General features: G+C 36.8%; 1 protein-coding gene across 1 annotated transcript in view; it reads left to right on the top strand.

The window, feature by feature from the left end:
• Adgrl3 (adhesion G protein-coupled receptor L3) overlaps positions 1–14,219 on the top strand; it is a 736,167-nt gene that overhangs the window by 631,384 nt on the left and 90,564 nt on the right. Inside the window, exons 16-17 of the mRNA XM_055629463.1 lie at positions 3,310–3,518; positions 4,233–4,409. Coding sequence (XP_055485438.1) covers positions 3,310–3,518; positions 4,233–4,409 — 386 coding nt within the window. The remainder of the gene's footprint in view (positions 1–3,309; positions 3,519–4,232; positions 4,410–14,219) is intronic.

Here is a 14,219-nt window from a genome sequence, read left to right as displayed (position 1 = left end):
CTGTTCTTTGATCACCTCCCCCTCAGGGGGGCACAGCCTTACTAGGCAACAGAGTAAGACAATGCAGCCACTCCTGATGAGACCTGATAGACTAGGATCAGAAGAAAGGGGAGAAAAACCTTCCCTCTCAGTGGACTGGGGGAGGGTCATGGATGGAGAAGAGGGAGGGGGCGGGAATGAGAGAGAAGGAGGGAGGGTGCTACAGGTGGGATACAAAGTGAATAAACTTTAAATAGTAATAATAATAATAATAAAGAAAATATTTAAAAAAATTATAGCATCTCCAGAATAGATTCAAAGAGCATGGGCCTAAAATTATAATTTACACCACTGGATAGATGTTAAAACACAATCCTTTTCAGAATCTTTTTCCCATGTTCTTCCCAGCTAAATTTCATCAACTTTATTCATTTGCCAATTAGAAATGCACCATGTAAATACAAAGACTATTACCAAAGGCTGTTTTCTGATTATTACATTAATTATACTTTTTCTGATTACTTATAAAAGAGTTTTTGTATATAAAAAAAAAGAATCTCGTCTTCCTTCATGTAGCCTTTATTACAGTCTCTTTGTTAGATTATTAAGAAGACTATTGATGCAATGAAACAGCAGCCTACCACATAGCATAAAAACTTCTGGAATGCCTCTGGGTACAGGAACCTGCTGCTGCAGCTGCTGGTATCTCTACCTTCTGCATCATGGGGTCGCTGGTCCCTGCCTGACTCTGAGATCATTGCATTTGATTGGATGTGTCTAAGTGGAGTGCCCATAGAAATTGTTTGCAAGGCTAGTTGAAAAACCATCCTCTGTAATGTTGTGTATATAAATTCCCAGAATATCAAATTTCATAAACATGTAAATATAGGTATAGGGCTGTCATGGGCACTTCTTTAACCCCACCCCAAGTACACACACACACACACACACACACACACACACACACACACACACACAGAAACTCATACTTCTCATTTGACTCTGAGATTCAAAGACAGAGACTTTGCCTATCTGATCCTTGTAAATATAGTAGTCAGGGTAGCAGCTATTTCTTGGCAAACTATAACTTCATAGTAGAAATAAGACAAAAGGTTTGACTTTTACCATGAAAGAAATGATAAAGATGAAAACAGGTCAAAAGTTAAAAAAAAAAAAAAGCGGTTAGCTTTGAAAATTATAATTTACTCAAAGACTCTCTATGCTTTTTGAAAGATTATAGTAATGGAAAAGTGGGAGGACCTAGAGGTTCCAGGAGCTCCACAAGAACAACAGATCCAACTAAGCGGAACCCAGAGGTGTTTGCAGAGACTGAGCTCCAAACAAGGAACAGGCAGAGAATGGACCTGGGCCCTGATACAGATGTAGCCCATGGGTTTCAGGTTTCATGTGGGTTCCCTAGCAAGAGGAGCTTGGGCTGTCTTTGACATGGACTCTGTAACGTGCTTTCTGATGACTCCCTCCTGGTGGGGCGGCCTGGCTAGGCCATAGGGAAAGAGTCCTTAAAGAGCTGGGGTGGAGGGTGGAGCTACCTGGTAGACTTACCTTATCTGAAGAATAGGGAGGGGAGAGGGGGGGGAAATTAGGAGGAAAGGTGGGAGCAAGCTGAAGGAGAGGAGGGATGGGCTACTATATATTGGGATATAGAGTGAATAAATAAATAAGTTAATTAAAAAAATAAAAATGTGAAAAAAAATCCTACTAAAATTAGGAAATAACACAAAGGAAAATAAGGTAGAGGGAGTTTGTGACTTCATGGAAATAGTAACCTGAAAAAAAAAATTGGTATTGAGTTCATAGACAAATAAAAAGATCCTAGCATCCTAACTTTAAAAGAATCCATTGCAGTATAATTAAAACACAATGAAATGTATGCACTGTGTTTAGTTTAAGATATCAGACAGTTATATTTACCTCTCTAAATAAAACAAGAAAAACCACCAGGAAACTAAATGTTTCCTAATACCTATAAATTTCTGTCGTGTTTCTTACTGTTCCTTTTTTTCTTTTCCTAATAAAATATCGTTATTATCACTCTGTTCTTAGATTTCACATTACTAGAATCACTCAGAATGAACTATTTTTTGTCTAGATTAAGTAATACAAAAATCATTTTGAGATTCAGTGGTGATTTGCCATTGAATAATATTTTGTGCTGTATTGACAGTATATTCTATTGTTGTAATCGATATAGTCTTTTCTTTCTTTCAAGATAAGAGTCTATGATCAATAAGGATTCTGTAAAAAGCCTCATGTAAATTGTTTTCTTTGTGGTAAATGTTCTCACTTATCCAGAAAGGGTCAATATGTATGCAGATTTATAAAAAATGTCAAAATGTTTCCGCTGAAAGAAATTATATTCCCATAAGTAGGGTACAAGGGTTTGATTGCTTCAAGTCCATATAAGTATTAGGATTGAATAGGTATAAAATAGTATTGCAAATGTAGTTTTAACTTTTTGTTCCTTTAATTGGTAATGATTCCAGCTATCTTTTCATATAGAAAATGGTTTTGTTTTATTCTTCTCTAAAGTGTCCATTATTTTTCGGGGGTAATTTTAGTTATTTTCTGTTATCGTTCTATTGATCATCATGCATGTTCTGTATATTCAAGAGTCCTATTGATGGGGCTGGAGGGATAGCTCAGAGGTTAAGAGCACTGGCTGTTCTCCCAAAGTTCCCGAGTTTAATTCTCAGCAACCACATGGTGGTTCACAAACATTTATAATGAGAACTGGTGCCCTCTTCTGGGCTGCAGGTGTACATGAAGACAGAACATTGTATACATAACAAATAAATAGGTAAATCTTAAAAAAAAAAAAAGAGTACTATTGTTCCCTAGTTTTTAGTTTGCATATTTCTTTTCTTAATGATATTTTTTAATAGGTACAAACTTTTAACTTTAATAAAGTTCAGTTTCCCATTTTTTATGGATAGTATTCTTGAAACTATGTACATTATTATTTTTTCTTCTTCAGAGTATAAGGAAATTATTTTGTATTTTGTTCTAGAACTTTTGTGGATTCTGGTTCCAGGGTATATGAAGCATCTCAAGCATATAGTGAGATAGGGCTCCAGCGTCAGTGTTTAAAGAAGTCACATATAGTGATGTCAACAGAATTCAACTTCCCTTTCCTCATCAGAGACTAGGCGCTTTTGTACCAAACAGATAAATGTTTGGTTTTATGCCTATGAATGTGTATTATACAAGCCTGACTACTGCCTAACTTGAATTACAAACTCCAGCCAACTATAGAAACTATTTCTTTTTCTGTTCTTTACAATGTCTAACTCACTTTTGCATTTATTTTAGGAGAGATTAGAGTAGCCTTTGTCCTATATAACAACCTTGGTCCTTATTTGTCTACGGAGAATGCCAGTATGAAGCTGGGAACAGAAGCTATGTCCACAAATCATTCTGTTATCGTCAATTCCCCTGTTATTACAGCAGCAATAAATAAGGAGTTCAGTAATAAAGTTTATTTGGCTGATCCCGTCGTATTTACTGTTAAACATATCAAGGTAAGAAAATGGCTTGTCATTTTTTCACATCTATATTAGTTATATTTGTTATAGATGAATATTAAGTGTATTAATTTTCTTTCAATAATTTTCAACTATCTGATATAGTATATCATTAAAGAATGTAGTCATCATTGTTTTCAGAAATATTTATAAATATTTCAGAAAAATAAGTAAAACTTGCCTTTATGTGAAATGATGTGTTAGTTTTTCTAATTACAACTAGATGTAATACATAATACCACATAGTATAATCTAAATATGCACCACACAGTTATTTAAGGAGCTTGAAATTCACTAAATTGACCTGGACAGCATGTCATATAGATAAGCAGTCAATTGTGTGTCTGAAGATATATTTTTGTACATATACAAATCTGGAAGTTGCAAATGTAAGGTAAAGGCCATCCCTTCAGAAGTTTTTTTTTTCCCCCCTGAAATTTAAAAGCCTATACAATTCTAAAACATTGCTTGTGGCATCATTTTGGTAAGAACAGTTTTGAAAAATAGCAATCTCCTTCTAATCAGACAGAACAAATGCCAGGTATTCAATTTCACTTTAAATTGATGAGGGCCGCTTAATATGAAACACTGAACACACCTCTGCAAGGTTTTCAGCAGAGCATGAGGCTGTGGGCTGGGTAAGGAAATTGCCTGCTTCATTTACCCTATCATAAAACAGTGATTGTCTTTATTGATCTTTTTCCACCATAGCAGTCAGAGGAAAATTTCAACCCTAACTGTTCATTCTGGAGCTATTCCAAGCGCACAATGACAGGTTACTGGTCAACACAAGGCTGTCGGCTCCTGACAACGAACAAGACACATACCACCTGCTCCTGTAACCACCTCACCAACTTTGCGGTACTGATGGCACATGTGGAAGTCAAGGTAAGACTTGCCATAGAGGAGGAGCTCTGTAGCACGCGACCAGGCTTCCAACTCTTAATATTTCTGACTTGTACAGTTAAATTCTTTCCTAGTAATTCTAGACAGGAACTCTGGCATTTGGGACATACCTTTTTGAATGATTTAGATAACCGCTTCTTTCTTTTCACTTTGTCAATGTAAAACATAAAATTGAAGTTTGCTCAGTGAGCTTCCTTGTAGCCTCCCTGCTTTCAATTTGGGCAAATAAATATTCTACCATAACCTCATGAAAAGGGTAAACGGGACAGGATAATGGGAGCTGAGATTGGATACGTTGAAGACTAAAAAGCTGTAGATTAAACACTGTCAAACTGATTCCTGGAAAAACAACAGATGAGTGTGCTCTATAGAATCTAGTGGCACAGAGGCTAGCCATACTGTAAGACAGTGGAATGGATATTCCATTCTAATCAAGAACTCAGTTGGTTGGCTGTTTTCACAGTTAGAGATTGCTAAATTGGCTGCTACTGCTGCTTTCTTGCATGACAGGATATTATACATAGAGGGCTGTGAAAAGAGAAATACTGGTTTTCAAAGGAAGAGAAGGCTGAGTGGGCATTAGTAAATCCTCTAACACAGGATAACTGTCAAAGGTTGAGCTATAGTATAATCTGTATCCAGAAGTCCTAGGCCAAAAATTTCAGATATTGAAGATTTCTACTTTTGTTGTTGTTGGTAGTGGTTTTGTTTTGTTTTTGTCATAAAATACTTTGAGAATGACTAGTAATCCTAGCATCTTTCTTCTCTCTCAAAACAGTTGACCAGGATCAATATCTGAGTTGATTTCTCCCTCTTGATTGTAATCAATAATTATAGGGGGAGGAGAGCTAGCTTATGTTATTTATGTGACTAAAGAAAGAATAAAAAAAACCAGAGAGTTTTCTAACAAAATATCCAGTGAAACGAATATATTTTCCTATATAGTTATAGTCATAAAGTAAATGAATATTTAATGTCTTACTTTATAACCTCCTATAATTTTCTTCAAATATTTTATGCATTAAATATAATAAAACCTGTATGTTTCTTACAATTAAAGTATATATATATGATTAGCATATAATCTTATATAATTTTATATAGTAACATAATATAATTTTCTTAGGGTGAGATACACATTATGTCAACATTTAATCCTTTGTTTTCCTAGCATATCACATTATAGTACTCAAGTCATAATTTTTTAACAGACACTGAATTTTTAAAAACATGAGTACTTAAAACATAAATTAGCTTTGACAATGACTGAATGTTCCTTCATAAATTTTCATATAATTTTCCTATTATATAAATGTTACTTAGCTATGCACCTGTAAGAGTTGATAGATAGTATATTTGAAGGCAAATTACTTTATAGGTTTAATACAATTTGAAATATTATGTGTTTTAACCAGTTTAACTGTTCAATAGAGACTTTGTTGATATATAATAAAGATATATGCTGCTATCAAGAATATACAGTTTTTCATAGAGGAAGTAGAAGCACATAGTTATAATCATAGTAAAGAGGAGATTAGAATGAGATTTTTGCAGTGTTCTATGGAAAAAATTGAACATAAAAAGTCAGGAACATTTTCTAGATTAGAGTTGTTAGGTTATAATATTTCTATTAAATTAATGAATTAACAGGGAAAGTTGTAAAGAATTTCTCAATTAGAAAGGAGCATTCCATAGAGGGCCTCTGAAAGACTCTACCCAGCAGGGTTTCAAAGCAAATGAGTCTCATAGCCAAACTTTGGGCAGAGTGCAGGAAATCTTATGAAAGAAGGGGCAGAGGAAAGACCTGGAAGGGACAGAAGATCCACAAGGAGAGCAACAGAACCAAGAAATCTGGGCTCAAGAGGTCCTGCAGAGACTGATGAATCAACCAAGGACCATGCATGGATAGGACCTAGGCTCCCTGCTCAGATGTAGCCCATGGGCAGCTCAGTCTCTATGTGGGTTCCCTAGTAAGGGGAGCAATGACAGTCACTGGCATGAACTCTGTTGCTTGCTCTTTGATACCTCCCCCTGCTGAGGTGGCCTTACTTGGCCAGAGAGGAAGAGGATGCTGCCAGTCCTGATAAGACTTGATAGGCTACGGGCAGATAGTGGGGGTGGAAGACCTTCCCTACAGTGGACTAGGAGAGGGACATAGGGGGGATTTGGAAAGAAGGAGAGAGGAGATGAGGGAGGAGGCTATAGCTGGGATACAAAGTGAATAAATTGTAATAAACAATAATAATAATAATAATGAAGCATAAAATAGTATGAGACCTCAATTAGAATTCTCTTTTCAGGGTTACAGAGTATACATGTAGAAAGAATCCAGAAGCAATTTCAACACTACTACCTTTCTAGAAAGTAATGACAATGAAATGCTCTGCATTTTGAATAGATGATTCCTGATACCAGATGTGGAACCTGTTAGACTGTCTACCGAGCAGTACATAGTCCAGCAGTGCTAGTAAAGAAAGTCTGTTTCCATGGCAGGTGTGAGGAAAATTTATATTTCAGCTAGACATTGCACTTAAAAAAACACATAAAGCTTATTACCTTAGTTATGTCATCTGATAGATGAATTAGCAACAAGAATTTATATACTTGTGAATTTTTACCTCTGTGACGTCAGTAAGAGTGGAATAGCTACTAATGTTCAACACATTTTAGACATTAAAAACTCTGACAGAGGGTTTGCATACCATATACAAATGATGCAAGTAATTTCATGATGCACAGATTTTTGTTGTTGTTGTTGTTAGACTTTAGAAAAAGATGGTACAGATATCCTAGAAGAAGACTGCATCTCTGTCCAGCTGACAACATTAAAAAGAAATTATTCTTGCTGTTTCAACACAGTTCAGATATTGTTCTTCAAGGGACTGTAGGGCCTATTTTGTCAAAGCATTTCAAACTGATTGAGTTCAGCAAGACTGGCCAAGTTGACAAATGATAGATTTAATTCTGGAATGTGTTAGTCAGGCTCTTGGATCCTACATTTCAAGTAGCCAAGCCATTAAACGCTGAAAAATGGATCAAATTTAAGCAACAACCAAATATCATTTTGGGGGGCTCAATTTATTTCTTAACAGCCCTTCTCCAATCCATTTTAAAAGGATCATGACTGTCAACACTATTGTGTATCAACACGAGAGAAAATAAACGAAAATCAATACTTTCCCTTAGCAATCACTCACACAGAATGCTCACATGTGTCTTGTATCAGAGTCTCTTGTGATTACCGCAGTCAGTTCCTTTTTGATTCAGAACCTGAGCTTGGCACTTTAATGATTAAAGTAGAACTGAAGATATTGGGCCTAGTCATTGCTAGACTCCTAAACTGGTATATTTTAACAAATTTGCATTAAGCTTTTATTGTAATAGAACGATACTTCATTTGTATGCAATGAGAGATAGAGCAACCAGTTAGATTTATTTCTATATGCTAGAAATATATACCTCCCTTTTAACTTTTCGGTAAAGCTTAGAACATTGTATTAGATAATTTGTTTGAAATATTTAGAAAAAAAGGAAGAATTGACAGGATAATCTTGATACCTGTTGACATCAAATCTTGGCATCTGCTTTCATTCTGGGATTCTACTGAGCAGTGAACTCCCTTTATCCATGTCTGTCTGCTTATGATCTATCAGAGTTCTGTCTATTGTTTTCATCTATGAGTTCTCTATACTCTTAGCAACACTTGTTTTCTTCTTTTGTTTGTTTGTTTGCCACATTTTGATGACCTTAGCAAGATAACCATCATAACGTTTTTGATGTACCTTCTAACATACAGCAGGTTCTCTATAAATGTTTCTGATTCCTATTTGTTCGATAAGTTACCAAACTCCAGTGATTATGCTTCAAGGACTTACTCTTTTTTTGAGGAAAACAAGGATGAGGAAAATGGAAAGCAAGTGAAGCTGTGGTGATGGTTGTAATTCTGGTAATTACTGAGGCCTCCCCTTTGATTCAGAGGAAGATGGTGGGTCTGAGCCTACTTGCTCATAGGGGGCTTTATCAAAGAAATGCCCTGACACATAGGAGGAATATAATGAGTTTAGCCAAGTTATATGTGGAGAATGACTTAGCCATACTCCTGAAACACTTTCTTCACTTGCCCTGAGTATAATACTTCTTTTTTGTTGCTGTTGTTGTTGGCATCTGGATTTACTTAGCTTCCTTTGCTGGTTGATCCTCACCTGCATGCCATCTCATCATTACTTGTGCCAAAAGAATTATACTAAATCATCACTTTTCTCCCTATCTCATCTCATGTATTCACATGGTTTTAAACATCAGTTAACAATTGCTTGGTTTCAGTCTTCGTTTTGAAACTCATATAATTGAAAGATATTCCTTGATTTGGGTTGTAATCAAATCCCAATGCTGTCAATGTCAATTGAAGTTCCGTAAGTTATAAATGGATTCAGTACATGGAGCATGCCAAATTTTTAATGTCAGCCTAGTTTAGTTTAAATGTTCTTACTACATATACTATGCTGCAAATGTGCAAAACCACCTATACAAAGCTCATTTTAGAGTAATGTATAGAGTGTCATTAATTTATTAAATATTGTAAAGAAAGTGTAAAACACAATGGTTGCATGTGTCCAGAAGACAGAGTTGGTTATTTTGAAGATATGATGGGATACGAGTACAAAACATGATGTACAAAAACAGCTGACAATACAGTGCGTGGTGAAGTAAAAGTTAATTACTCTTGTGAAGGCAGGGCTGACAATGATATGCAGCCTACTTAGCACCCAGCACCCTTATACTGTGTGTTAGACCAGGGAAGCACTGAAGTTCCAACTTGAAGGGCATTTTTTTAACCAATAAAATTTTAGCTTTGCACCATTGTATTCAAAATATTTTAGGTCAAGCCATTATCAGTTAAACTATCATAAATTGAGTACAATCTGTATTTAGCCTTATGTAGTAAGTATCACAATTCACCCATAGAGTTCTCTCCCTCCACATCTTATTAAATGACTATGCTGCCTTGCCAGGTACTGCACAGCCCACACCTACTTTAAATTGCTTGTTTATACTGATGCTGCATATTAGCCCCATATTAGCCCCATATTAACACAACAGAGAGCCTGATCTCAGCATTTTCATTGTTATCCTCTACTTTCAAGTCCCTGGTATCTCCTCACTGAGTTTTTGCTAACGACCCGTTAGCTAGTCTCTCATCTACTTGTCCCTAAGAAATCTCTTAGAATAGTTGCCAAAGAAATACTTCAATGCTGTGAGTTAGACGACATCATTGCTCAGATTTTATTCTCAAAAAGCAATTATGTTAATCTGTTAAAATGCAGCCTAGGTCAATCTCCAAAGACTCCTTATCCTAGTGAAAACCAATGCTGAGCCCCGTTAGCACTTTGTAACCCTCTCCTCTTGATTGCCCTTCCTATGGCACACATTGGGTTAGACTTGCCCGAACACCTCAGGTGTGCTGGAGTCACAGTGGAAAGCCTAGCTCCTTCTACCATGCACGGTCGTCGGGCTTAGGTTTGCACAAAGTTCCCTTCCCAGTTAGGCCTCCTTGTTCTCTTTGTTTAAAATTTCACATTATCTCTTGTAACAACATACAATGGGGAAGACAAACCAAGCCCCCTTGCCTCGAGTAATTTATTCTTTATCAAGGGTGATGTGATAAGGTCTTGTTGACTCTGATGCTGAGAAAGATTTTAGTTGTGCCTATGTAGGCAGACAATAGAAGGACTCAAGTACTTCTAACTCAATAGTTTAATTTTAGTAAGAAAATTACATGTGAGTATTGAACATGTTGTTTGTTCTCACTGCCATTTCTTTTAACTATAAAGTAAAAGGTAATGGACCAAAGTATATTTTGTTTTATTTAATATTTTAAATTGTCCTTTTTTTATTGTTTGTTCTAAATTCATGATCCAGTTACCAAAAATCTAAATAAATGTGAGCAACCATTATTCAACTAGCTAGTCTTTAAATATGAAATTAGGTAGTAGAAAAAGTAAATAGATCTTAAATTAGATTTATCCATTAGGTACTACTCACTGAATTCTTCTTTCAAGAACAACTTTAATGGGTAATATTTATTATGAATGCTTACTAGTAGATTGATTAGATACATAGTAATTGCAAACCATGGGACTTGAACTACTTATATTTCTGCTGGGGAACTTTTAAATGAAAAAAATAACTTTTTATTTTTAGATTTATATGTGCTATACCACCAGTGACCCTGACATTTCATAGTTTATAAATATCACCATGCTTACAAAACATAGTTCTTTGTTCCCGCATCATAAGTAGTCATAATCTTAAAGCAATTTTTTTTAAGATTCTTTCTTTCTTCTTACGTTTTTCACAAGTTTATCATTTGACATTGCAAAGGCATGAAAAAAATACTACCTTTTTGCATAAAAATCATCTTTAGTACAGGGGAAACAAATCTAAGGTTTGTTTTAACTCTTTATTTGAAAAAAGTTAAAGCTTCAAGCAAAATGTGAGGAGTAAATATAACTTTAAATCCTTTAGTTTCATGCATTCTTCTGATAGATTAACCGTGCTCTTTGGCTCTTTTTATGATTTGGAAATCATCATTGTTTTAATAGTTGAAAATTATTTAAAAATAATTCTTTGAGTATTAATGCATGCATATAGTGTATTTTGACCACTTCACCCCACATTCCTTTTCCTAACTCCTCTCAGACCTCCATGCCCCACTCCTGAACTTCATGTCCTGTTTTTTTGTTATGAAATTTATATATGTATTCATTTTACATCCTGCTCCCTCCCTCCGCTCCACCCAGTCTCACCCTTCTACCTTCTTTCCCCAATCCCCTCTTCCATACTCCTCATAAAAGGGAATTCTCTCCACCCCTCCACCCCCACCATCCCATGTACAAACTCACTCCGCCATGTTGAATTGCTTCAGGACTAAGTGCATCCTTTTCCACTGAGGCCAGACAAGGCAGCCCAGCTAGGGAAAAGTGATCCAAAAGCAGGCAACAAAGTTCATGTCAGAAACAACACCCCTCCACTTGCAAGGGGACCCACATAAAGACCATGCTTGCCCATCAGTTACATATGTAATGGAGGCCTAGGTCCAGTCCATGCACGCTCTTTGGTTGGTGCTTCAGTATCTGTAAGCCTGTATGGGCCTAGGTTAGGTCTGAGGAGTTCTTGTCTCCTCTGGGACTTTCTATTATTCCCCCTCTCCCACCCTCCCATAATACTCCTTGAGCTTGGCCTAATGTTTGGCTATGGATCTTATTGTCTTATTGTCTGTTTCCTCTGCTCATATGTGGAGCCTGTCAGAAGACAGTTATCCTTGGCTCCTGTCTGTAAGCATAGCAGGGTATCATTAATTGTGTCAGGAGTTGGCTCTTTCCTATGGGGTGGGTCTCAGGTTTGGCCAGTCATTTGGTTGGCCATTCCTTCAATCTCTGCTCCATCTTTATTCCTGATTTATCTTGTAGGCAGGGTAAATTTGGGGTCAAAGGCTTTGTGGGTGGGTTGGTGACCCCTTCCTCCACTGGAAGTCCTGTCTGGCTAGGAGGTGGTCTCTTCAGTATCCAAGTCCTCTGCAGGTAGGAGTTTCAACTAGAGTCACTCCCATATCCCCCTAGGAGCCTACGTAGTCACAGATCTACAACTTGTCTCAGAGATGCCCTATTCCCTTAGTTTCCCTTCTCTCTCTCTCAGCCCTTTGCCCAGATCTGATCCCCATCCTTGTTTCCCTCCTCAAACCCTCTCCCTACATTTTCCTCTCCTCATCTACTTCCCATGTCTATCCTATTTCCCCTTCTGGGTGGGATTCAGGGATCCTCTGTTGGGTCTTTGATATTTAGCTTCTTTGGGTCTGTTTATTGCAGATTGTAGTATGGTTATCCTGTACTATATGGCTAATATCCACTTACAAGTGAGTCTATAATGGGTGTGTGTTTCTGGGTCTGTGTTACCTCACTCAGGATGATATTTTCTAGTTCTGTTTTCTCATTTTCTCATTCCATTGTGTGAATGTACCACATTTTCTTTTTTCTGTTCTTTGGTTGAGGGACATCTGGGTTATTTCCAGTTCCTGGCTCTCACAAAAAAGCTGCAATGTCCTGTGGTATGGTGGAACATTTTTTGCATGTATGCCCAGGAGTGGTATAGCTGGATCTTGAGTTATATCTAGTCCTAATTTCCTGAGAAACCTCCAGACTGATTTCCAAACTGGTTGTACAAGTTTGCACTCCCACCAACAAGGAAAGAGTGTCCCCCTTGTTCTACATCCTCTCCAGCATGTGTCATCCCTTGAGTTTTTTTATCTTATCCATTCTGACAGGTATAAGGTGAAATCTCAGAGTCGATTTGATCAGCATTTCTCTGTTGACTAAGACATTAAAGATTTCTTTAAGTGCTTTTCGGCTATTAAGAGATTCTTCGGTTGAGAATTCTGTTTAGCTCTGTACATTTTTTTAATTGGATTATTTTGTTTGATGGTGTTTAGCTTCTTGAGTACTTTATATATTTCTGATATTAGCCTTTTGTCAGATATAGGGTTGCTGAAGATTTTTTTCCCAGTTTGTAGGCTGCTGTTTTACTTTATTAACAGTGTCCTTTGCCTTACAGAAGCTTTTCAGTTTCAAAAAGTCCCATTTATTAATTGTTGACCTTAGTGCCAGAGCTGTTGATGTTTTGTTCAGGAAGTTGTCTCCTGTGTCAATGAGTTCAGGACTATTTCCCACGTTTTCTTAGATTTAGTGTATCAAGTTTTATGTTTGATCTACTTGGACTTGAGTTTTGTGCAGGGTGATAAATATATCACCACTTTTTTTATATAGCCCACTGAGTACAATATTCTGTCCATATATTCACATGTACAAGGCCATCAACTAGAACATTGTCAACCTAACAGAGGTGAAAATCTTTAAAAAAGTGGTGTTCTTCCCAAGAAGCCATCAGCTACCAATGACTCCTCAACTATGACTGGGAGCCTGTAAACCTCTTCCCTTTCCATGCTGAAATTTTCACTGGCTTTATCGTCTTCATGTCTTAGGCATGCAAACTCAAGCATAATAAGCTCATGGGTCCAGTAGTCCTACATGTCCAGAAGGTGTTGTTTCAGAGAGTCCTTCCAAACCTCTAGCTCTTAAAGTCTGTGATGGTTCCTGAGCCTTAGGAGGACATGGTGTGATATAAACATATACTCTTTGTGGCTAAGTACTCCACATTATTCTCTCTCTTTTTTTTTTTAAATCAGTTACAAATTTCTGCTTCAACCACCATCCTCTTTACAAAGATTCTATTATGATGATGTCTGAGAGATTCAATAATCTGTGGGTAGACGGATACAAATTTAGAGGAAAGTTTGACACTATGTCCATTTATGAAAACATTAGCCTTAGGTTCACCCTTGGGTCACATGAGCTTTCCAATCACAGGTTATTGACAAGACTTATAGTGCCAGGCATGCATTTCCTCCTGTGAATCAGGCTTTAAATCCAGCCATAAAGCGGTTGGTTGTCTGCATAAAATTTGTGTCCTTATTGTACCTCAGGGTATAAATTTTCACTCTAGTTGGTTCTGTAGTTCACAGGGTTCACAGATGAGTAAGAGTTAGTGACTTTTCCTCCAAGCAATCTGCATAGTAACTTTCAGTATTATCTAAGCTAGCCAGCAGCAAGAAGACTTTCTTATCAGTACCAAATTGGTTTCTCCATGTTCTGTGACCAAAATATGAGGTGTCTTTGTAATAAGGTCTTACCATAAAGTTCTGGTGGCTAAACAAATTATTATTTTTTTCTAATGTTTCAC

Source organism: Psammomys obesus, unplaced genomic scaffold, assembly GCF_907164565.1.
Source record: "Psammomys obesus unplaced genomic scaffold, mPsaObe1.curated_primary_1811, whole genome shotgun sequence".
NCBI classification, from domain to species: Eukaryota; Metazoa; Chordata; class Mammalia; order Rodentia; family Muridae; genus Psammomys; species Psammomys obesus.
This window is presented reverse-complemented; position numbering and strand designations above follow the sequence as displayed.